The following is a 23,635-nucleotide window of genomic DNA, read 5'->3' on the forward strand; positions in this document are numbered from 1 at the left end:
CAAGCAGTTACCTCCAGGACAAATGCAGGTAAGTGCAATATTATACACTACCAAAAGCTGAGAAAACATGAAGTTTTAGTACTAGGTAGAAAGCAGGGTGTGATTGGAAGATATGTGGACCCATATGGTGCTGCTATAGTGGATCCAGTGCTTCCATCGGCACCTCAGTCACCAAATCGTGATGCCCTCCAGTATGGGCACAACCCTTTCTCCCTTCAATACCAGCCAACAGCAATAGCTGGAGTTCCTCCTGTGACCCATCATGCAAGCTGCTGCTGCTGCCAATAGCTGTCACCTGTAACTGCCAATTTCACCACTGATTTTTGCTGTTATTTACTCTCGGATGATGCCATCTTCCCCTAGTCTCACAACTGGTCTTACTTGTCCAGTGCTGAGCCCTGACTCTGGTTGCTGGTGAGGCGGGAGAAGACGTTGCGGTCATTGCGTGGCCTGCTGGGAGGAGATGAGGGGGGAGTGAATCCAACATCTGGTGTCCTGGGTGAGAAAGAAAAGATGCAAAGGGTTGCACTGACGGCAGACTCATTCTGTCCCTGGACCTTCCAGTGCCCATACACTCCCAGTATCATCAAATCTTACAACATCAAGCAGTCCAGCCCTGCATCAACCGCAAAAATGGAAGTCATGCTATCACGTGATCTTGCACACACTCACCTGATGGGCTGGCCCCGGTCATAGGATTTCCTCCTTGTGAGGGGTGATGTGTCTGAGCCACGGGACTGCCTAGGACTGGAGGAAAAGTGTTAGTTTCCAGAGTTAGGCTTCCTTGTTATAACACTAGCCATATGGTTCTCAGAGCAGATGCCACTATTTTGCAGAGCACAGAGTCTCATCATAGATAAGTGTTGGAAATTCTCTGGAACCTAATTTGAATGAGAGAAAGCTCTACAGTTTCAAAAGGGAGGGTGTTTTTTTTTTGCTCTGAAAAGTACACAGACGGACGAATGATTTCAGCTTAGTGTACTTTATTAGATCAAGAACAAGACAAAGTAGCCGGTTCAAAGGCCGGCTTATATCCCCGAAAATCCACCACCCAGAACACCCCCCCACTTCCCAATAGGTCCTAACTAGTGTCCAAGAGTCCCATAGGCTCTCGGCCCGGAGCCTAGCCCTCTGGTTGGTGCGGGCTAGGATCTGCATCGTCCTTTGTTCATCGGAGCAAAGCTCAACGCTTGCTCTTGACTGCATGGTGCCCAAGCTGTGCACGCGGTTGGAATTTGATACATTACATGCTCTGTACTGTTTTTTTCTCCCTCCAGAATCAGCTCCTCCCTTCTCTTCGACTTCACTGTTCTTCATTGAGTTAACTGCCACTTTTCTTCTTCCTCCTCTCTCTCATTATCACTGTGTGTCATACTGAAGTAAAGTTGATAAAGCCTCCTAAGCTTTAGCCAGGATGTTGTTTAAATGGCTTTGTAAATAGTTATTAAACATTGCTTTCTTGTGTGCTCTACAGAAATTTCTCCATGCTGGATTAATTCACAGACATTATTTATCTCTAAGTAGGTGGAATATCTTGCACCTGGTGAGTGCTGGGTTATTACCCCGACAGGAGGATTTCTTTTTCCTCGCTGACAATACACACTTGTCTGAAAGTGCCTTCATATCGAAATCTCTTAGGAAGAAGGGTAGGGTAGAAACATTCCTCCTGCAGATGATGACTGCATTCCTTCTGCCCATGCAAAGTTTATCACATGTTTATCTTGCCCACGGAGCTCAGAGTGGCACACATGATTCTCTGTTACTTCACTTTACCCATACACCAAGGCTGTGAGGTAAGATGGTTTAAGAGAGAGCGACTGGGCCAAGGTAATTCAGCTTCATGGCTGAGTGGGGGATTTGAACCCAGGACTGGCCACTATAACATCCTAAGCATTACACTGCACCGATTCTCTCACTTAGGTAATCCCCTAAGTGAATTTAAAAATAGTACAGGCCCTTGGAAGATGGTACCAAGTGGTACTTGCTAAATATTTGAAGTGGCTCTCATTACCAGTCCTCGCATGTTACTGAAAGCATTATTTCAGCACTCCTGGTCTCCACACAGCAGCCAGCTTGGATGCTTTAGCCTGACTTTGTTCCTGCCAGTTCCCATGGCTGATGGTGACTAGTTCATACAACTTTAGTTTCCACATTCACTGCCACATTAGAATCCTGAGGGGGAAAGGTCCCTTCTTGTACTCCCTACTATGCAGTAACCCACAAACATAGGAAGTTGACATTTGAGAGAGGCCTGTAGAAAACCTGGAGAGAATTATATTAGTTTGAGACATGATTTAAATACAGCACTTGCTGAAGCAGAAGGACTTACCCAGGGGAATTTGCACTCACACAGTGTCTTGTTTAAACTGGGCAGCTACCTGTGCAAAACAGCTACATGCAGCATGATGCATAGCTGCTTTGCATGGGTAGCAGCCCAGTTTAAAGGAGATGCTGTCTGAACTTAAAGACCCACAGGGGAGTGCTTTTCCCTCAGTCAACATCAGATTTAAATCAGGCGAGAGCCAATGAAGAAGGGCTTATGGAATCAGAAGTCACCTATTTTGCTCTGCTGCAATCAAGACTTTGCTAGCAAAGGAGGAAGTTGACTCTGGCCCCAGAACCATGCACCATTCTCTGTTGCCTCTATGCCTATAGCCTCTCCACTTCAAAATGAAGAGGCCATTTATCTGAGTGTCATGAGGATTACTCAAGTACTGTCTGCAGAAGTGGCAGTGAGATATAACTAAACAAAATAAAAGTACCGCATCTCAAACTTCTAGGTCAATGACCAGCTGCTCCCCAGTCAAACAGGGCCTACGCTACTATGACTTACAAAGTACTCCCTCGAGTGGGCAGGCTGATAGTGCGAGAAACCTTCTCCTTGTAGTAAGCATCACGAATGGAAAAGCCAACTCCATCCTCTTTGATCTCCATCAGAGATGCCAATGACTTGGTGATGTTCTTGGTGGAGATATCCAGCATGGGCCCCAGGCACTCTGCAGACACAGCCTTCATCTGGCCAGACAGCTTGGGCTCTCCCTAAAACAAAGACCCAAGAGGCATGAGTCACCACAAAAAGCACACTAGCTAGCGGATGAATATCAAAGCGATTCCTAGGCTAGCAGTGCAGATGCTACCCAGAACTGGAAAACGAGCACTTCTTCGGCCCCGTTCACACGGAGAAGTTGCCGTGCTAAAGACACGAATGACAGGTGGATTTTTGGTGTGCGATCACACCGCAATATCTGGGAAGCGTAGTGCACCCATGGCTTCCCGCCGAAGATGCGGAGTAAAAAACTACTGCAGAAAGTACACTAGTTTCCAGAAACTGCGGGGCAGGGGCGGGTGTCTGATCACGTTTCCGCTTGAATCCTGTGGCATCCGGTGCCTGTCCATGTCTTGTTGCAAACCAGATGGGGTTTTTTAGTCTCCACAAGATGCGCACAAACACCCAACGGTGCATGCGCAAACATCGGTGGGGGGGGAATTCCCATTTGCCACGGAATTGCCTAGCGATTGCTGATGTGATCGTGCTGTGCCGTTTCTTTGCCATGCTTCAGGATAGCCATGTGATCGGCACCTGATGGCCTAACCACGGGAACTCGACGGGATGTGTGATCGGGCTGCCGCGCTTTACTTTGCTCCGGGGCAAACAGCCACGCTCCCCACCCCCCCGTTTTCCGGCCTGTGTGACCGTCTTGGTCAGTTTTCTCTTTCTCAGACTGTAAAACTAGCTGCTGGGCAGTCTTCGTAAAACTAAATCACCTGCTCCAGTTCTGCATTTAGTATGGAAAACAAAAGAGCCCTAGTCATGTTGCATTGCCCCCATTCCACTGGATTTCAAGTAGGCCCGTATAGGAGGTAATAATTTGGGTGGCTGCACTAAGGAGGCAGAGAAATGAGTGGAAAAGACACATCAGGGCTTTGTTTTAATTTCATTTGTTGGATTTACCAGAGCAGGATAGTAATGGCAGTAACATCTGGATTTACAACACTACTACCTCTAGTGGCAAAATTCAGTATAAAGATTTTATCTAGGCTCCAATAAAAACTGGGGGTGAAGTCAAAAAAAGTCAAAAGGCAGCCACTGAGGCTCCTCACTGGTCATAACTCCATGGCATAAGAATGGAGCTGGACCAGTTGGCTCAGATGGGCACTAAAAACAGTGGAGAAACCTCTGTCCTGAGCCTGAAAGGAAGAGGAAGGAGACAGATCGTGGATGGGCAATACTTTTGAAAGAAGGTCTTTCTTTCCCCCTTGGTTAAACTTCCTTGTGGAGGCACTCCTTTCTGCCTGCTTACATTGTATTTTGAATGGTGTCAGGAAATAAATGTCTTAAAAACAAATCTCATTGCACAAGTGCCTTCATCAAAATGCCCAACCTTGTGAGAATGGTGCCAATTGTTTATATAAACTAAACATGCTATGATGGATACCTGCTTCTTCTCTTCTGTGAGGCAGATTTTCCTGCCAAAACACTGTTCCCCATTCTGACTGAGCAGCCTCTTAGTAGTGTATTTGAACTATATTATTATTATTATTATTTATTATTTATTTGATTTCTATCCCGCCCTCCCGTTTCTGCCTGTTCCACTCTGTGTTAAAGAAGTTATTTGGCTTTTGCCCAGGCCAGAGATTTATTGTAACTCAGCAGAAACCCTCTTATAAAACCCTTTGGAAATGGCACTTGACATGAAGTAAAGTTAAAACAAAAAGGGTGATTTTATTGAACAGGCACAATTGAATCAGGAATAGGCCAGGGGATGAGAAGTTGAGGTAACTGTTGTTGACAATACAGATTAGAATATTCTGAACAGGAAACAGAGTATAATTGAAGCTTATTTTCTTAGAGACTATATTCTTGACTGTGAGAGGTTTGTTTATCTTTGAGATTTCTTTCAGCAACAATGTGTCCTAATAAAGTTTCATAAACCTATCTTAGTTTCCTGGAAGTTAGTGCTTTTTTCCTGTATTTGAGCAATTCCCTTCTGGGATTATAACTTTCCCTTTTTTACTCTTGAGGAGTTTAAAACCGTTTCCCTTTTTACCAGGGGTCCCTTCTGAGTTGAACCTTCTGAATAACTGGGTAAGAAATACATTTCTCTTTCTAGGAGTGATAATCCTTTTCTGTTTGGCTAGACTGGCAGTTTCCAACCTCCTGTTCAGTCCCTTCTGTCAAACCTAAACCCCAGTTCTGGAGACTGTGAATAAACGGAATTCAGATAGGGCTGACACTAAGATAGGTTTATTTCAGATGGGCTGTTTAGTCCGCTTTCGGCACACTTCAGTAACGGATTTTATATTCACATTCACACACCCAACATCTGTGCACCGTCCCCAGCCGTCGCTTTCCGGCTCAAACCCCCTTTAAAATTGAGTATTTTGTTACCAGGTCCCCAAGTGGTGTTTTCCTGATTCTCCGGTTCTAGCCGCACTTTTCTGACGTCTGATCGCTCCTGTGGTGTCGAGCCACTTCCGGTTTAAACCTTCTCCCCGCTCGAAAGCTGCCCGAGGCTTCCACTTTTTGCCCATTTTTTAAATGCGTTGGCAGTGTGTGCATAGGCGGAGCTCCGCCACCATGTTTAGAAAACCAACATTTGAACGGTCACTTGTTTTAGCGTGTAGATGAGTTTGGGATCTCACAGAGGCCATTTTCGGGTCAAACATTTAAACGGAAGTCTTTTGTTGGATGGGTTGGATTGATTTGCCTTGGTGGTTCTGTGCATGCGCCATGATAGTTCCCGCCCTTCTATGGAGGGGCGCCTATGCACATGCGCAAACTGAGGGTGTGGGGAACCGCTGACGCACGCTCCCGCGCATCAGTAGTGTAGATGCCAGGGAGCAACGTGACTGCGCAGTGAGGCGGGATAAGGGAGGTAAGTGTGATCGCAATTATCCAGATCAAATATAATCCGGTTACAACCGGAGCAGTTTAACCTGCTCTCAGCACGCCGTCTGACGCCCTTAGACTTTTAGTTCTGATTTTTGAACTTTCCCTCAATTGTGTTGGTACACAGTAAGGGCAAGGAGTTGTGTCCCTTCAGTTCTCAAGTGACTTGTCCGTTTCCCTCAGACCGACACACACACTTCTGAATGGCAACTGCCAAACCAAAGTCCAAACAAAGACTCACTCCCTCTGACAAGACTTTTCAAAGCTCTCCTCAGCTGGCACTGACCAGTCAGAGAGAAGGGGGGTGCACACAGGCAGCAGCTTGTCAATCAAAGTGCTTTATTATTATCATTGACCCCTAATTTCCCAGCTCTCTGAATCTGAACCACTAAGCATCTTGATCTTTGGAGATCATCACAGATTCATTCAGATCTGCAGCTCTTTGTAGCTATATCCTGTCTAAAACCACATTTGTCATATTGAGGCTTTCAACTTACTCGGCACTTGAAGTCATCCTGACTGGCAGAGCCCTTCATGGAGAAAGACTGGGAAAAACTGCAGGAGAGACAAAAAGAGTATGGTGCACACAAATTTTGAGTAAGAAGTACAGTAAGAAGCCCAACTGCCACCTAATGATCCCTCCTAGTAAAGCCTTGGCCCCACATACCAGACAAGTCTTCTTCATTTCTATATGGGAATATCTTTAACTCCACATTCATCGGGGGGGGGGAGCCCATGAAAGAACAAAACAGTGCTTAAACTGACTTATTTGGGCGCCTCTATTGATCAACAGGTTTAATTAATTTCTACCTTTTCATAGCCACTGCAGGACAGGGGAGATTGCCCAGGGGATGTACTTACCTCCCTTCTGAGGCCATGCTGAATTCAGAGACTTCCTCATCTGTACTGGCATAGCCATTCTCTGCATAAAGCAAAAGACATGTTCAGATCATATCCACTGGCACATAGGCAGGGCCTTTGCCAACTAGGCACTTAGCACAGAGCATGGCCCCCACTGGCTTCACCTAGCTCAGTATTGTCTATTCTGACTGCCAGCAGCTCTCCAGAGTTTCAGGCAGAGAAACTTTTTTACCAACACCTGTTACCTGAAATCCTTTAACTGGAGATGCTAACGACTGAACCTGTGATCCTTCAGCATGCAAGCCATAAGCTCTACCACTGAATCCCACCTTACAAGAAGCCAGTAACTCTTAATGGAAAGATGCTTTTAGGAGAGAATATTGCCATCATCGGGGGTCATTTCCTGCAGGAGCGCACAGGTGCGGAGCTCTGGCAGTAAAGAGCCCAGGGGGCGGGCAGATGCAACAAGCCCCACCCCCTGCTCCCAGCAGCCCTCAGTCAGAGCAAGAAGCAGCCAGGTAAGCTGCAGAGCCCCCGCCCTGGCCCCCCAGTCCAAAACAGTCCAGTGGCACCTTTAAGACCAAGTTTTATTCAGGTACAAGCTCGCCCTCCTCTGTGAGGACAGATCTGCACGTTCCCCCCCCCAATAGCTAGCAATCCAAAACAGTCCAGTGGAGCCTGAGTGGTGGGTGTTGCCTTCTGACACACTTCCGGTGATGTCAGGGTGTGTGGCATATGCAAATAAGTTATGCTAATGAGTTATGCCAATGAGCTCCTGCACCTCTTTTTCTACGAAATGACCCCTGGCCATCATCATGAGTGGATTGCTAAGTGGACATCTGATGCTACCCAGAGAGTAAAAGGGACTGAATCCACATTCCCACCTTGTTGTACATTGTGGATGAGTGCCTGCAGCTCAGGATGGGATTCTGCCTTCTCCCGCAGAGCATCCAGGATATGGTGGTTCTGGGAGGAGCCAGTCACATCTGTTTGTCTCAAGCGTCCTTCCAAAAGTCGTATCTGAGCCTCCTTCTGGGCCACCTGCAGGCTCTGTGAGCAGAAAACAAAGGCCCTCAGTAAAGGTTTTCTAGATCTGGATAAGAAGTGGGGGGGATGGTTCTGGACTCAGCCTCTAAACCCAGTTTTGTGCTGAAGCATGCATGCACACTGCTCTGAAGACCAGGTTACTATTTTTGTAAATGGGGTTCTTTGCATATTCCCTTCCATGATACAGATAGGCTGGCTGCTCTTCAACCCTGATTAGTTTAGCCTTGAAATTTTAATTTCTCAGTAAAGGTTATGGTTAGACAAGTGCACAGAATTTCCCGAGAGTTCTAGCCCAGATACAGAGGCTTTCTAATCCCTGAAGATATACCCCCATCCCAATATTAAGTTCAATAAACTTGTCAACAAACAACTATATCCTACTTTTGGTCTTTGAAAAGCCTGATCTGCGACTCAGTCATTAAGCTGTGACTAGCAGATCCCTTATCCAGACAAAGGGTTAGTTTTTGTTGGCCTACCTTGTCGATGGAAGCTTTGAGGAAATTATCCAGCAGTAGTCGTGCTTCAGCCAGAGAACAGGAACTGATCACCACGGAGGTGTCAGTAGAATCTAGTTCTTCCTAGGAAGAAGAAAATACCCAGGGAGGAAGGCAAGGAAGAATGAAAAGGTCTGGAGAAGGACAGGAGTACTTTCTTCCCAAGATACTGGTTTGACTGCTGTATGCTCAGGGGGTAATTTCTTGGATTAGCTTGATTACTCAAGACGACTTGTGTTACAGACGGCTAAAGGTAAAGGTTTCCTTTGCTCGAAAGCCAGGCGAATCTGACTCTAGGGGGCGGTACTCATCGTTTCCAAACCGAAGAGCCAGCGCTGTCTAAGACTTCTCCATGGTCATGTGGCCAGCATGACTAAATGCTGAGGCTGCGGCGCACGGAATGCCGTTACCTTCCCACCAAAGTGGTACCTATTAATCTACTTGCAGTATCTTGCTTTTGAACTGCTAGGTTGACAGGAGCTGGGGCCAGAGACAGGAGCTCACTCTGTCGTGCGGCGCTAGGGTCTCAAACAGCCAAGCTACAGATCTTCTGGTCTGCAACTCGGCATCTTAACCTCTGAGGCTCAACGGTCTACAGAGTACCATTGAATCAATGCCTACAGCCGTGTTGGTCGGCCGTTATAATAGAACACCCAAGGCACAGCGTTTATGTATCTGTGGCTCTTCTGCTATTGAGGATCTCTCCCATTACATTTTTGATTGCTCATTGTACTCCCAGCCTAGGTCAAAATTTTTATCTGGTATTTTATCAGTTTTAAGCTTTTATTCAGTCCCAGAGAAGATTATATTTTTGCTAGCCGATGCTAATGCCGATGTTTCCAATAGAATGGCTTTATTTGCCTTGGCTGCAAGGAAAATACGGGCCAACGCTGCTCCTAGCTAATACTGATTTTCGTGGGTATGTTGTGAATTAATTAACTGTTCATAACCTCGGTTTTATGGATTTATAATGTTGGACTGTATCTTATTTTATACAATTTTTACGTTTTATTGTGTTCTTCTCTGTCTGTGGTTTGTAATGGCCTATGGCTAAATACAATAAAATCTTCTCTCTCTACAGAGTACCAAATTCACATACAGTACTAAGTTATGACATGCATATCTAGTTATCCTATCTTTAAATAATGTCCAGTCCTACGGCATCCTCAAAGGGACATGAGATGTTAGCTGGCTAACATTTAAAGCAAAGTTCCAGGAAATTTCAGATTCACGGACTGTATTTCAAGTGTCTTTTTTATACTTCCTTATCTTTAAAGAGAGACATGAAAAAGAGAGGAACAAGCCACTCAAAGCTGTACTGTTTTGAAAAGACGAGGCAAAATTTTAATTTGCTAAATCCAGAAAATATAGATCAGGACTATAACGACTAAATGAAGCCCATTACATCCAAGCATCTAAACAAATGAGCCAGCTCAGTGCCTCTAACCCAGCCTCCAAAACTTTAGTATGCTGCCCTTCAAAACTGCTCACTGTGCACAGACATGGCCCACCTTGGTCTCCTCAATCTGCATGATGGTGGCTTGGCAGTCTGAAATGCTGTCATTGATGTAGTCAATGTTGGCTGCCAGCACCTCAATCTCCTCATTCAGCTCCTGAAGTCCCTTCTGCTCTTCAGGGCTCTCTGCCTGCAGTTTCTCTCTCTTCCCCAGAAGCATTTCTTGCATCAGTGACAATTCCTCACGTTTCTGAAATGGAAAGAAAACACATGGAATTTTTATCCTCAGCCAGTGTTGTGTGAATAACTATCTAAGCTCCATTAGGAGTTGCAACAGGAGGCAACAAGTTTATTTCACCTTGATGAGCCGTTCCATATCTGATTCCAGATTGATGACAGTCATCCTCTGCATGACAATATCAAAGACACGCCGCTCCAGTGACTGCCACTTCAGGCGGGCTGTCTTGCTGAAGGTATGGGTTGTCCCTTTCTTTGCAAACTTCTTTCTACAGAAGGAAATCAGGCAGTAATCAGAACCAAACACCATAAACACCCTGGGTTATGTCATTCCAAGCACTGCTGGTGCATAGAAATGGGACCAAGAGCACCACTGAACACTACAAATCACCACCACCACCACCGGATTTATATCCCGCCCTCCCTGTAAGCCGTCTCAGGGTGGGTCACAACAGTTAAAATACAAACATAGCAGTAAATCCAAATACAAGTACAAATTCATACAAAGTTAAAATTCCTAAACACAGCAAGAAATGGCAGAAAATTTCAGTTTCCAGTATCCACAGGCACCTCCGGTGCTGGGCATATGCTGACAAGGATAAAGACCCACTCGACAGATGCCATGGCGCTTTCTAGAAAGGGCAGTTCACCTGTGCAGTATACGCAGGGGAGGCCGAAGTATTTAGACATCTGCTGCCTCAACCAAAGGCCTGGCAGAACAGCTCCATTTTACAGGCCCTGCGGAATTGCATTAAATCCTCCAGGGTCCTGATCTCCAGTGGGAACATGTTCCACTAGGCTGGAGCCAGGGCGGGAAATGCCTTGGCCCTGGTTGAGACTAAGCAGACATCTATCGGGCCTGGAACTACCAGCAGATGTTGCTCAGAAGAGCGCAAGGCTCTACGGGGCACATGAGGGAAGAGGTGGGCCAGCAGATATGTCAGTCCCAGGCTGCATAGGGCTTTACCATAACCTTGAACCAAATCCAGTACTCAGTTGGCAGCCAGTGCAATTGGCATAACACCAACTGAATGTGCACCCACACAGACATTGCAGTCAACAGGCATGCTGCTGCATTTTGCACTAGCTGCAGTATTCGGGTCAGATTCAAGGGTGGCCCTGCATAGAGCATGTTACAGTAATCTAACCGGGAAGAGACCATTACATGGGTCGCTGTAGCTAAGTCCTGGGTGGAAAGATAGGGAACCAGCTGAAGATGGTAAAAGGTCGATCAGACAGTCATGTTGACCTGGGCCTCCATGGAGAGGCATTCAGGACCACCCCCAGGCTCTTCACTCTCGGGGCCAGGAACAACGGCGCCCTGCCAAAAGTTGGGAGCCTTAAAGGAAGGCACAGAAAATAATACACAGAAGCCAATCACCTGCATGACTTCACCTGAAGGAACTTATTTCCTTCTACCCAAGGTGCTTTTATATACTCTTCCTAGACTTCTCTAAATGTTGACCAGACTGGTAAATCTCACCTGATGGTCCGAGTCCCATTTGTGGAAGGAGGAGAATCTCCCAGGAAGGTGTTGATTTTCCGATTCCACTGCCGCACAATGCTGGATACAGAACGAGAACCAGATTCTGGTTCAGAGGAGGTGGTGCTGGTGGAGGCTTCAGCACCTGAGTCCAGCATGGCTGACTTCTGGTTCATCCTCCCGGCAACTCGGTCAGACACAGGTTTGGTCATACGGCGCAGAGCAGAAACCTAGATAATGACAAGAAGCAGTCTTGAAGAATGGAAACATAGGGTTGGCATAAGAAACCAAGCAATTGGATCTTTACTCATTCTTCCATATCTACTGCAGTCCAAGCTCACAGTGTCAAGGCTCTTAAAGCCACTTGACTTTAAGAAGAAACTCCTTTATAAAATGTCTACAGAATTGGGTCTAAAAAACAGGTGAGGTTCCCCATAGACCTAGACAAATGCATCACAGAATGCCATACAAAATGTCAAAAGACAATACTTGCATACAAGCTTAAGTCTTCTTTTCCAAAAAAGAATCAGATTGGGAACCATGCATTAAGCAAGGCTTGATGTAGTAGGGATGGTGCCCAGTTTGCTGGGAAGAAGCACCTGAACTGCTTTGGAAAAACAGAAGCTGAGCTCCAGAATTACATTTGCATGCCAGATAATACCGATTCCAACCTCTGTTGCTTTGTGCAGAATCTCGAGTGACTCTTGAGGAGCAGTAGAGATGCTCCTTGCTTGGTTTATTAAAGCCTCTGGTCTATTCATAAATGATAAAACCAAGCATACCCAAAGAATCCACTTGGGTTTTTGGGTTACAGGGAGAGATCTGGAATGCAGATTACAGATTTTGCAGAGGCACAGTATTAGTCTTCCCCATGGACAGTAACACTGCCACTCACCTCTTGGGTCTTCCTGCGCAGTACGATCTCCTGCTGCCGTTTCTGAGATTCTAGGGTTCGAATCTGAAACTGCAGGCACAGTGAGAAGAAAGAAGACTACTTAATAACAAAAGCCCAAGATGGGCAGAAACAGTCAGAGGACTTTTATGAATGTAGCCCAGTGGCAGCAATATCAGATGTACTCCATGCATTTAAATTTATATAAATGTAAAGGCAAACAGGAAAGATTACAAAATGAACTTAGAGAGAGATCAGGGCCCCGCGAGACCTTTTACAGTTCCGCAGGGCCTGTAAAATGAAGCTCTTCCACCAGGCCGTCAGGTAAGGAGCCACACCTAACTATCTAAGACCCTGTGCCCGATATCATCATCATCCAGCCTGAGCATGCTGATAGGGAAATCAACTGCTGACGGTATGTTTATTACATATGCTGCTACTGTTGTACCGCCATCACCATACAAATTGTTTTTAGTAACCATGTTGTGTTTTATGCAGATATTTATATTGTTGTTTTATCCGTTGCAATATTTATGTAAGCTGCCCTGAGCCTACCTTGAAGGGGAGGGCAGGATACAAATCAAATCAATCAATCAATAAAATAAAATCCATTCCAAACAAGGGATCTAAATGATTTGGTTCTACATTCTTCTCTAAAGTAGGCTTCTTGCTCCTGAAGATGTCTACCCAACTGTTCCTGAAATCCTCCAGGACTAAACTCCACAATCTTTCTCAGCAGCACATTCTAACTCCAAATATCTCATACAAGTGTTTCCCAATATTCAGACCTCTTTCAATCTATTATTTATAAAATTGGCTCTTGTTTTCTTCTCAGCAAACACAACCAACAATAATTCTCTTTTTTCTCTCGGACACTCTTAATAGCAATTCTCAAGCATCCACTTTTATTCTCTTCTATGTAGCTTTATTATCTCAAAATGCCCCTTGCCCCACCGCAAATGCCCATTACAGGCTTATGTTGGAGGATCCATGGAACCAGCTCAGTTATCCATCTATATATATATAAAAAAGAAAGTCCCCTCACCATAAAATCAACGCCCAGGCCAAACCCTCGGACCTAGAAACATGAAATTCAGGGAGAGCACTCCTACCATGACGTAGATGCTCACTAAGAAGGGATTTTTAGAAATTTGACCCCTAGGGGGGTCAAAAGGGGTAAACTGTCCTCCCCCCATTGTTTCCTATATGGCTACCAGACTGCGGCCTCCTTGCACCCCCGATCTCTCTGATTGGTCAGCTGCAAAGCTCAGTGTTCTGAGGTAAAAAAAAAACAGTTACAGGAGACTGCAGAGAGCTAATGACAGTTGAGGAAATCAGGAATGGCCAACCACCTGTGAGGTGCAGCAATGCTGCTGGCCCAGCCTCCCCCATGACTTCAAACACGCTCCCCCTACCTCCTACACCTGACAGGCGGCTATCTGTCAGGTGCAGCAGCAGGTGCAGGTTGCTTAAAGCCATCATGGAGTCTGCCCCAGCAGTAACGCCTTAGCAATCCTGCCGGCTCAGCCTCCACAATGGCTCGCAATACCACTCCCCTCCCTTCCTACACTGGACAGGCAGCTGCCTGTCAGGTGTAGGAGAGGGGGGTGGGATGCTTACAGCCATCAGGGAGGCTTGCTCAACAGGATTGCCTTAGCACTGCTGCTGGCCCAGCCTCCCTGATGCCTTTAAACACACTCCCCCCACACACACCAGACAGGCAATGCAGCTGGGCCAGCCTCCCCAAAGGCTTTAGACACACTCCCACCTACCCCTCCATCAACTGAGCCCGCTCGCGGGGTAGGGCGGGGTAGAAATACCTGAATAAATAAATAAATAATAAATAAAAACTGACAGGCGGTTGTCTGTCAGGTGCAGGAGCAGGGGCAAAACATTTAAAGCCATCAGGGAGGCTGCCCAAGCAGCACTGCCTTAGCAGTCCTGCTGGTGCAGCCTCTCTGATGCCTTCAAACACGCTACCCCTCCTACACCTGACAGACAAATGCCTATCAAGGGTTGGAAGGGGCGTGTAGTCCTTAAAGCCATCAGGGAGGCTTGCTCAGCAGGATTGTCTTAGCACTGCTGCTGGCCCAGCCTCCCCGATGCCTTTAAACACACAAACACCCTTATACCAGACAGGCGGGTGTTTGTCAGGTGTAGGAGCAGGGCAGGGTACTTTAATCCATCAGGGAGGCTACCCCAGCAGGATAACCTATGACTATCAACAACTCCCAAGACTTAACAGATGACTGCTCCTCACATGGGCAGTTCTATGTGGCCTGCTTCAGAGTGAGCTCACTAAGCAGCCTGGTAATCCTAGCATCTGAGGGTAGAACCACCAATGTGATCTATTCAGTAGAGAAAAACAAACAGAACGTATGTCTCACTTCATTTTTTACACTATAATCTTCTCCATTAGAATTCCTACAACAAATGTTACATTTCAAACTCCAGATCATCAGTATTATAACTGGATTTATGGAACTTAATTACCGTAGTGAAGCATGGGTATCAGGCTGGTACCCAATAGCAAACATAGTTGTATACGGGATGGTCCACTGTCTGAAGTGATCATAGGCAACACTAGAGGGCACTGTTTAGTGCTGCAGTGGCTGGAAGCAAAGCTTACCCTTGTTGTTGTTATTGGACTGGAAGTTAGGGCTAGTGGTTTAGCCCATTGTTGTCACTGACCAAGTTAACAGAGACATACAAAGTCAGTAGGAGTTATTGGTCTGTATCCTACCATTTGGTTCAGTGAAACTTGATAAGTTCCTCTAGCCCAAGTAGCCTTCCTCCAACTTAACTGCCTCCCCCTCCTCTGCCAGAAGAGCAACATAATCTGAGAGAATTCTCCTTATGCTGAAAGAAGGCTTCAGTCTTTGTTGAATTACATGGTAGGATACATGCCATTGTAAGAAGAGCACCAAGACTGACAGCAAATCTGGGGTAATACAGAACACAGATCTGGGGAAACATGTTTGCACTTTATATTTCTCCTGCTGTTCAGCTATGCTTGCCTTTGTGTCATTAATGGCTAATGGAAATCCTTGCACTCCCTTTCTGTGACTGTCCTGGATGGCTGTCAGACGGGACTGTCACTGAGACCTCCTGATAGATCCTTAGAGAACCTAACATCCAGTATGGATGTTTGCTTTGCTTTGACAGGCCTAATACCATGTTATTTCATTTCCTTTCCATGCCTAAAACCGCTTGATAACAGTTCACTTAATGAGGGTAGTTATACTAGAACTACACTGTTTAAAGAATATTTCCAGGGCAGCCTAGAGTTACCAACTAGGGTTGCCAGGCGGTGCCTGGCAGAAATGACACAGGTAACTCTAAAAGTTGCTGGAAACTCTGTGGTAAAACCACAGAGTTTCTGGTGACTCCTAGAGCTACTTTATGTCACTTTTGGTATTTTTACCAGAAACAATGTTATGCCAAAATTGGAGTTGCAGTTAAAAAAAAAATTCTCCCAGGCAAAGGTGGTGGTGGGCAACAGGAATAAGGGGCAGGGGATCCCCCTTGGGGCTTGACAGCCCTACTACCAAGCTCAAGGTGAGGCCTGGAATTCTTCCGAAATAACGGTAGACTTGAGAAATAAGTCCCTTTCCCAGTGAGCCAAAGTTTTTGCTAATCTCACTAGAAAAAGAAGAAGAAGAGATTGGATTTATACCCCGCTCTTCACTACCCAAAGGTGTCTCAGAGCGGCTTACAAACTCCTTTCCCTTCCCCTCCCCACAACAGACACCCTGTGAGGTAGGTGGGGCTGAGAGAACTCTGACACAAACTGCTCTTTTTCAAGGACAGCTGTGCCAGAGCTTGTGACTGACCCAAGGTCACATCAGCAGGTGCAAGTGGAGGAGTGGGGAATCAAACCCGGTTCTCCCAGATTAGAGTCCGCACACTTAACCACTACATCCTAAAGCATGAACACGCCCCAAATGGAGCCCTTACCTACCTCCTGTCTGCGCTGCTCCTTCTTCAGCTGGGCAATCTCCCGGTTTCTCTTGGTCTCTGCCAGTCTCCGCCTCTGCTGCTCCTCACGCATTTGTTTCATCAAAGCCACCTGCAGACAGAATCACCAGCTGACACAGTCAGAGATTATCTGAGCCCCATAGCCATGCAGATTATCTGAGCCCAATAGCCATGCAGAGACTCCATAACTAACTGGGGATGTAAACTTGTTTCTGGGTCCAATTCAAGCTGCTGAGTTTTTACCTTTAAAGCCCTACACAGCTTGAACCCAACATTTCTGATGGATGAATTCCAGCCATGTAATCAGCCTGGATTTTGAACTTGGTTGCGCTCTGCTGCAGGAGGTTGGGATGTCAGACGTAAAGTTAGTACCACCACCACAGTAGAGACTTTTCAGCTGCTCCCCTCCTGTTTCGGAACTCCTGCCACTTGCAGGTACAGTTAGCACCATCCCTTTTAGCATAATTTAAAGACATGTTTATTCCAGGAGGCCTCTGGAAGACACTGGTTAGCTTGTTTTATTGCTCAGAGGGCTTTTACAGCACTCTTGATATTTTCCACCTTTATTATGGATGGTATTGATATGTTCACTAATTGATGTGTTCTTATTTCTTCGAGTTTATATAATGGCTGACTTTTATTGATTGTTTTTATTTGTTATTATTGAAAGCCACCTTGAAGAAGAAAGGAGGGAGGTCTAGATCAAATCAACAAAATGGTTTAGTCCAAGTACACAAAAGTACAGAGTAGTAGCAGATATGGCGCTGGGACTGAATGGGAAAGATGCCAATTAAAGTCCTTGCCCAGTTGCAAAGTTGACTGACTAGTTTAGGGCAAATTACTGGCTTTCACCATAACCAACCCCCCTAGAGCTGTTATCAAGATAAAATGAGATATGGTTATCCCTTCAGAAACCTTGGAAAAGAACACAACAGAAAAGAACGTGTTCATACTTGATCATGTTATCTTATTCAGTAAAAGTTCTTTGTCACTAACACCTTCTTTGCCTCTAGCTTGGAGTCCATGGAGTGAGACTTTAAGTGCCCAGGCAGAAATCCCCGTTATTCCACCTGTCCCAGCTTCTCCATTTGCCCCAGTTAAATTACCTTGGCTTTCTTCATCTCTGCCACTTCTGCATGCAGCTTCTTCAACTCTCGTTCATAACGAGACTGGTTCTTGAGGAGGCGGGCATGCTCCTTCTGGGCTGCCTGCAACTTCTGCAAGTCCCTATTCATCTCCCTCAGACGCTTCTCATAGTCTGCTTTGATCTTGTTGGCTTTCTCTTCTGTGTAGCATTCCATGGTACCTGAGGAAAAGGAGAAAGGAACAGAGAAAGTGATGTAGCTCTTTGTATTCAGTGCCAGTGTTAACTGAAGCGAGAGGGCCCATTATTGGGTTTAATTTTCCTACTAGGATCTTTAAGACATTTGAATCATTTATTTATTTAAATATTTGAATAATTTATTTGAACGTGAATTATTTATTTATTTAAATATTTATAGCCAACCTTTCTCTTGTGCCTCCGGGCATCTTACAATTCTAAAATAAAATTATGAATAATATAATAACATCTCCTCCAAGAAAACACCATTAAAAGCCCTAGCAAATAAAGCAGCTTTACAGTGCCTCCTAGAACATTCCAAGGACAGTACTCCTCTCCCATCCTCAGGGAGCCCATCCCACAAAGTGGAAACCACTGTTGAAAAGGCCCATGGGCCCCAGTCACACGGGAGGTTTAGGGCCGGAAGAGGGACGGATCGGGGGTGCAGCAAACTGGCGCAATTCCACCACAACATCTGGGAAGCATTGCGTACCCGTCCCCAATCCGGCCCTTCAGGCCGAAAATCCGTAGTTAAAAGAAACCACCTACAGATGTGGACTTACCAGAAAGGCCGCATCAAGCGCGGCCGTGGGATCGCTGGCACGTCTTTCTGCTGGCGCATCCGAGGCTCTTGGCCGAACTGCACATGCGCACACATGCGCAGCCGGCTGTCTCGGTCTCCGGTCGGTGGCTTCCTCCCCGACATCTGATCGTGCCAGGGAGCAACGGTGCGGCGGCTCAGGGGATCTATGTGATCCTGCCGCCACGTGTTTCTTTTGGTGCGGCTCTGAATAGCCGCACTTTGCCCGTGTTTTTTTCTTCCATGTGGCAGGGACCATGCTCTGATAGGTGCCAAATGGACAACCATGAGCAGGGGAGCAACCTGAAGGTGGCAGCCAGAGAAAGAAGCAGGGAACGCTGAAGCACCCAAGCTCACTGCAGCCTCATAAGAATACATGGAAGTCCACTAGCGACAACTTTGCCTCCTTATTCGGACATGAGGATAGTTATACCACATGTTTTGGGTAGCTAAACATACAATCCTAAATTACTGGAAATCTCAAATTCAGCAGAGTATATGGCTGGCTGGCTGATACTAAGTTGTGATTTGTATGTTCAGGAGGAAATCTTGTACTACCACAGAAGGCAAACTGGGTATCTTCTGGTTAAATGTTCTCCTGTGTCAAATACTCTCTGCTCGTTTGGGAAGTACCTAGGACATGAGAGGGAATAATTGAGGGCTAGACGTTTCCCTAGTACGACTGTTTTATGTGTGAAGAGAGTTCTTACACGGGGAAAGCATTCAGAAATGTAGGCCCCCTCCCAATTTGGAAAAAGTCCAGGAAGATATTGCTGTGTACTTTCTCTGAACACAAAGCTCATCTCTCAGCCACAACAGAGGTCTCTGTATACAAGAAAACAAAAATGTATGCTGCTGAAGTGAACTGGATCTCATCCAGATATGATACACACAGCTGGCATAACTCTGGAAACTGGTTTACTAGTTGCTTGTATCTTTGTGTGACTCGTTTTACATTAAGAAGAGAAGAAGAAGAGATTGGATTTATACCCCGCCCTTCACTCAGAGTCTCAGAGCAGCTTACAATCTCCTTTCCCTTCCCCTCCCGACAACAGACACCCTGTGAGGTAGGTGGGGCTGAGAGAGCTCTTTCAAGAATTGCTCTTGAGAAAACAGCTTTGAAAGAACTTGTGACTGACCCAAGGTCACACCAGCAGCTGTATGTGGAGGAGTGGAGAATCAAACCCGGTTCTCCCAGATTAGAGTCCGCATGCTTAACCACTACACCAAACTTGCATCTTCCAAGAGTATGAGAAAAGAAACACCTTTGACAAAACCCAGCTGCTGTTCAGGTGAAAGAAGTATTACTCACAGGTTTTGAGGATTTGAATCAACCTCTCTATGCCTAGATCATGGCCTTGAAAGGGAAATGAGGCCCCCCCACTGCCTCTTAGGTATGGGTCATTGCATATACATGCTCTCAACCTGTCAAAGCCCAGTTTTCCCTAAGCAGCATGCCCTTACTGAGGTTCTGCAGGACCCTGTCCCTCTCTAATTGGGTGTCACGGATCTTGTTCTGCAGCAGAATCAGCTTCTCCTCATATTGATGTTTAAGGGTCTGTAGGCGCCGTTGGCTGTTCTCCAACTCATCTATCAGCTTCTGCTTGATCTCGATCTCACAAGTCAGGTCAGCCAGGTCAGCTTGGAAATTTGCTGCTACAAAAAGAGAGACAAACTTCACCATCATGAGGAGAATGGCATCTACATTCATTGCAGCTCCCGTTGAAACTGAAGGCAGAAGGGTCGTTTATAGTACTGACTGGGAAGAAAGGAGGCCTAGTGTGGCCCAGGTCACATGGGAGGCTTTGATCCGCGAGAGGGATGGATCGGGGGTGGAGCAAGTGGGCGCGATCTCACAGCAACATCTGGGAAGTGGCGCGCACCTGTCCCCGATCCGTCTCTTCAGGCCAAAGATGTGGTTAAAAAAACCACACCTACAAAACACTACTACTTACCTGAAAATCCGCAGCAGGGGCGGCCATGGGATCGCTGGTACGCCCGTCTCCGGCAGCATGCGAGGCCCCCGGCCAAACTGCACAGGCGCGCACATGCGCAGCGGGCTGCCTCGCTCACTGATATGTGGCTTCTCCCCCCCCCAGCATCTGATCGTGCCGGGGAGCAACTGCGCGGCGGCTCGGGGGATCTGTCTGATCCTGCCGCCACGCGTCTCTTTTGAAAAAAGCCGCACTTCAGCCGCACCTTTTCCCCCAGTGTGACCGGGGCCTATGCAGGCAAAGCCCTTTGGCAAAAATAAATGAGCAATGGGAGGGTCCTGTGCTTTAGAGTTCCCAGCCCCAATTACTTAACCCAGCTTCTGCAGACATCTTGATATCTGTCCACAGTGTATTCAGCTTGATCTGTACAGAGACTGTGCTACCCTGCACTCTCCTTTAGGCAACCTTGAAAGAGTCAGTTTCTTAACATTTGCTGCAGGAGCTTACTTTTTTCCTCAACATCCGAGTCAGAATCCACCAGGCTTTCTTCACTTCCTGAATCATCTTCCTCTTCTTCCTCCTGACCACCTTCTTCCTCACAGCCACTCTCATCCCGTTCCTCCTAAATGAAGGGATGCCATGATCAGAAGGACTTCACAGTTTCAATCCTACCCCATTCAGACTCATGAACAGCCATCTACAACCCTTCTTTCTAGGCTCACCAGTTTGTTCCTACGACAACAGGAGACACAGATGGTGGCGGTGCTCTTTAATCCTTGGCCTGGTGATTTTTGCACTACTTAATGTCAAATGATGTGGGAGATCGATAACCAGAATGTCATTTTTAAAAAATGAATTAGCAGCTCCACATATTTGTTTTGTAACATACAGGAAAGACCACTGAGGGTGAAGTTGGTTACCCTTTCCTGCTCAGCTTTTCTCTGATTTAAATGTCTTTACCTGAAGCTAAATGAGCTCCACAGAAGAAAGAAAACCCAGACAGGTACAAGTTCTGTCTCTCCCACACACACACACTGCAAAGCTAATGGCAACTTTAAGGAGGAGGGATTTCTATCAGGAAAAGTGGCATGGGAGGAAAGTATTAATACCTCCCCCCATCCTCAAAGCAGCTGCATAGGGGTGTTAATTTGAAAAAAGTCACAGGAAATTCTAAGCATGGATCTCCAGTATTATGTCTAGCCTGACTCTCAAGGACTGAAGTTTACTAAAAATGTTTGGGGCATTCATGTTGTGTCTGACTGGAAGGTCTAATTAGAGATGAAGCATGTTGGAAAAGGCTGTTCTGTGCTGGTGTGTACACATGGTAATGTGTTCTCCTAACCTCAACCCTTTCCCTTGCAGCTTTTCTCTCCAGATTAAGGATCTGGGAGATGCTGTCCCACTTTCTTAATAAACAGTGTTGATAGAACTCATCCAAAGCATGTTGTATTTTAAACCTTTGTCTGGTATCCCTAAAAATCTCTCTTTGGTGGCAAAAAAGTATGTCTCTAATCCATACAAGGAGGCCAGGACTGTTCTGCTGAGCAAATAGAACAGCATGACCCTTCATACATCATCTTTGTTTTTTAAAGCCAGATGAGCACACTAACCGTTTAGAAGTGGGAACATTCTGCCTGCTCAAAACAAAATACTAAATAAGGATCACAAAAGGGCAGATCATTGCTACAGGACAGGGGAGATACTATCCTGCCTTCTCCCCACTTTTTAGAAAAGTCCTACCTTATGGATCTGGAAAGCAAAATTAACGTGCATTAAATGTCGTTTTGTGAATGGTGTAAATTGTCACTTTTTTCTTAACTCACTGATCCACTTCTAAGCTCCACTATTCCCACACACATCTTATTTATACTTCCTCCACCCCATGGGCCAGAAGAAAAACCATTCTCCACCACAGCTATGGAATACCCTTCCCAGCAGAAAGAGCCATACCAAGAAAAGCTCAGGTAATGGGTGCTAGCAGCCCAACCTTAATAACACAACCAAGAGGTGTGTATACTTTAGCATTCATGCAGTAGCGGTGATAAGTGTTTTCCTCCAATAGTTATGGATATAACACTGTTTTTAGGAAGTTGTGCGTATAGATCTCAGCCCATTCCATAAATTCCATTGTCTCAGGAGGAGGAAGAAATATAAGCACCCAGGATGTGAATCTGAAGCTGTAAACAGCTTCAAGTTTTAACACCTAACTCCTGTCACGATGGCCTGGGAAACGTCACCCAGGGGGACCCAATGAGAGTTTCCCCTAGTCTGACACCTACCACACCATCCCTTGAATCCAACCTACAAGTTTTGCTGACATATTTAAAAGTCTCAGGTGCAAAACACTATATTGACCAGATCCTTTTTTTGGAGGGGACCTTTCTAATCGGTTCAGGCTGAAAGACAATAAAGGAGGAAGGGAACTTTTGCCAATCAGCCAATCAGCTCATGGATGGACTGCCTGGCCCACTTCTGAGACAGCGGTATAAGCAAACACCTTGTAAATGTTTGGCTAGCCAGAAACAGTTATTTGTATTTTATGTATTCTCTGTTTTCCATCCTCAATTCACCACCACCTGGCTTCTTGTGCATGTTTAGAAACAACCCCTTCAAAATTGGATACATTTTTCTTTAAGGACTGAGCTGGGTTATATTCCCCACTGTGAGCTTACCGCTCTAGACATGCATACTACCTGTACCTGAGAGAAAGGCGAGGTGCTTTGTCCCATGGAGACATGGAAGCCCCTGACACACACTACATATCCATGCTCAAGTCAAGCTGGGGGTGGCTTGTCAAGATCCACTTAAGTCCTTAAAATACCTCCACGGAGTGGCAATACTATCAAGGGGTACTTGGGCCTAAGGGGTGATAGGTTCAACTTTACATACACATTTGGAGCCTGAATTGGCACTGAGTAATCAAAGAAGCTTGGGGCTATTGTGGATAGTTCAATTAAAATATCCTTATGAGTACAGGGACTGTGGAAAAAGCAAACTTCATACTAGGGAGATCAATCTAACCTAACCTAATCATCTATCTATGGTGTGTTTGGAATACTGTGTATAGACCTGGTCACCATATCTCAAAAAGGACACTGTATAGCTAGAAAATGTGCAGAAAAGGGCAACCAAAACAATTAAGGGATTTCCTACAAGGAAAGGCTGAAGCATTAATGAATTTTTAGTTTGGGAGGGGAGACAACTGGGAAGAGAGAGAAATTATAGCGGTTTTTAAAAATTGTGCATGATGCTGAGAAATTGGGTAGAGAATCCCTCCCCACTATAATATTAGAATTTATGGGATCACAGAATAAAATCAAAGGACAGACATATGAAAGAAAAAAAATTAATTTATGGAATTCACTGCCACAGGATGTTGTGTTGGCCAAGAGCTTAGATGCCTTTAAAACGGGACTAGACACATTCTTGATGGATCAGTAGCTATTATTCAAGGTAGCTAAA

At 45.8% G+C, this 23,635-nt stretch overlaps 1 protein-coding gene across 1 annotated transcript in view; it reads right to left on the reverse strand.

Annotated features, from left to right (window-relative positions):
• KIF21B (kinesin family member 21B) overlaps positions 1-23,635 on the reverse strand; it is a 63,780-nt gene that overhangs the window by 13,858 nt on the left and 26,287 nt on the right. The window contains exons 13-27 of the mRNA XM_015411819.1: positions 20,681-20,795; positions 19,704-19,895; positions 17,445-17,644; positions 16,322-16,429; positions 12,364-12,432; positions 11,469-11,698; positions 10,107-10,254; positions 9,804-9,998; positions 8,275-8,376; positions 7,636-7,801; positions 6,752-6,812; positions 6,388-6,445; positions 2,834-3,039; positions 673-747; positions 382-495 (exon numbers count right to left, since the gene is read on the reverse strand). Coding sequence (XP_015267305.1) covers positions 382-495; positions 673-747; positions 2,834-3,039; positions 6,388-6,445; positions 6,752-6,812; positions 7,636-7,801; positions 8,275-8,376; positions 9,804-9,998; positions 10,107-10,254; positions 11,469-11,698; positions 12,364-12,432; positions 16,322-16,429; positions 17,445-17,644; positions 19,704-19,895; positions 20,681-20,795 — 2,039 coding nt within the window. The remainder of the gene's footprint in view (positions 1-381; positions 496-672; positions 748-2,833; positions 3,040-6,387; positions 6,446-6,751; positions 6,813-7,635; positions 7,802-8,274; positions 8,377-9,803; positions 9,999-10,106; positions 10,255-11,468; positions 11,699-12,363; positions 12,433-16,321; positions 16,430-17,444; positions 17,645-19,703; positions 19,896-20,680; positions 20,796-23,635) is intronic.

Source organism: Gekko japonicus, unplaced genomic scaffold (assembly GCF_001447785.1).
Source record: "Gekko japonicus isolate JY-2015 unplaced genomic scaffold, Gekko_japonicus_V1.1 scaffold309, whole genome shotgun sequence".
NCBI lineage: Eukaryota > Metazoa > Chordata > Lepidosauria > Squamata > Gekkonidae > Gekko > Gekko japonicus.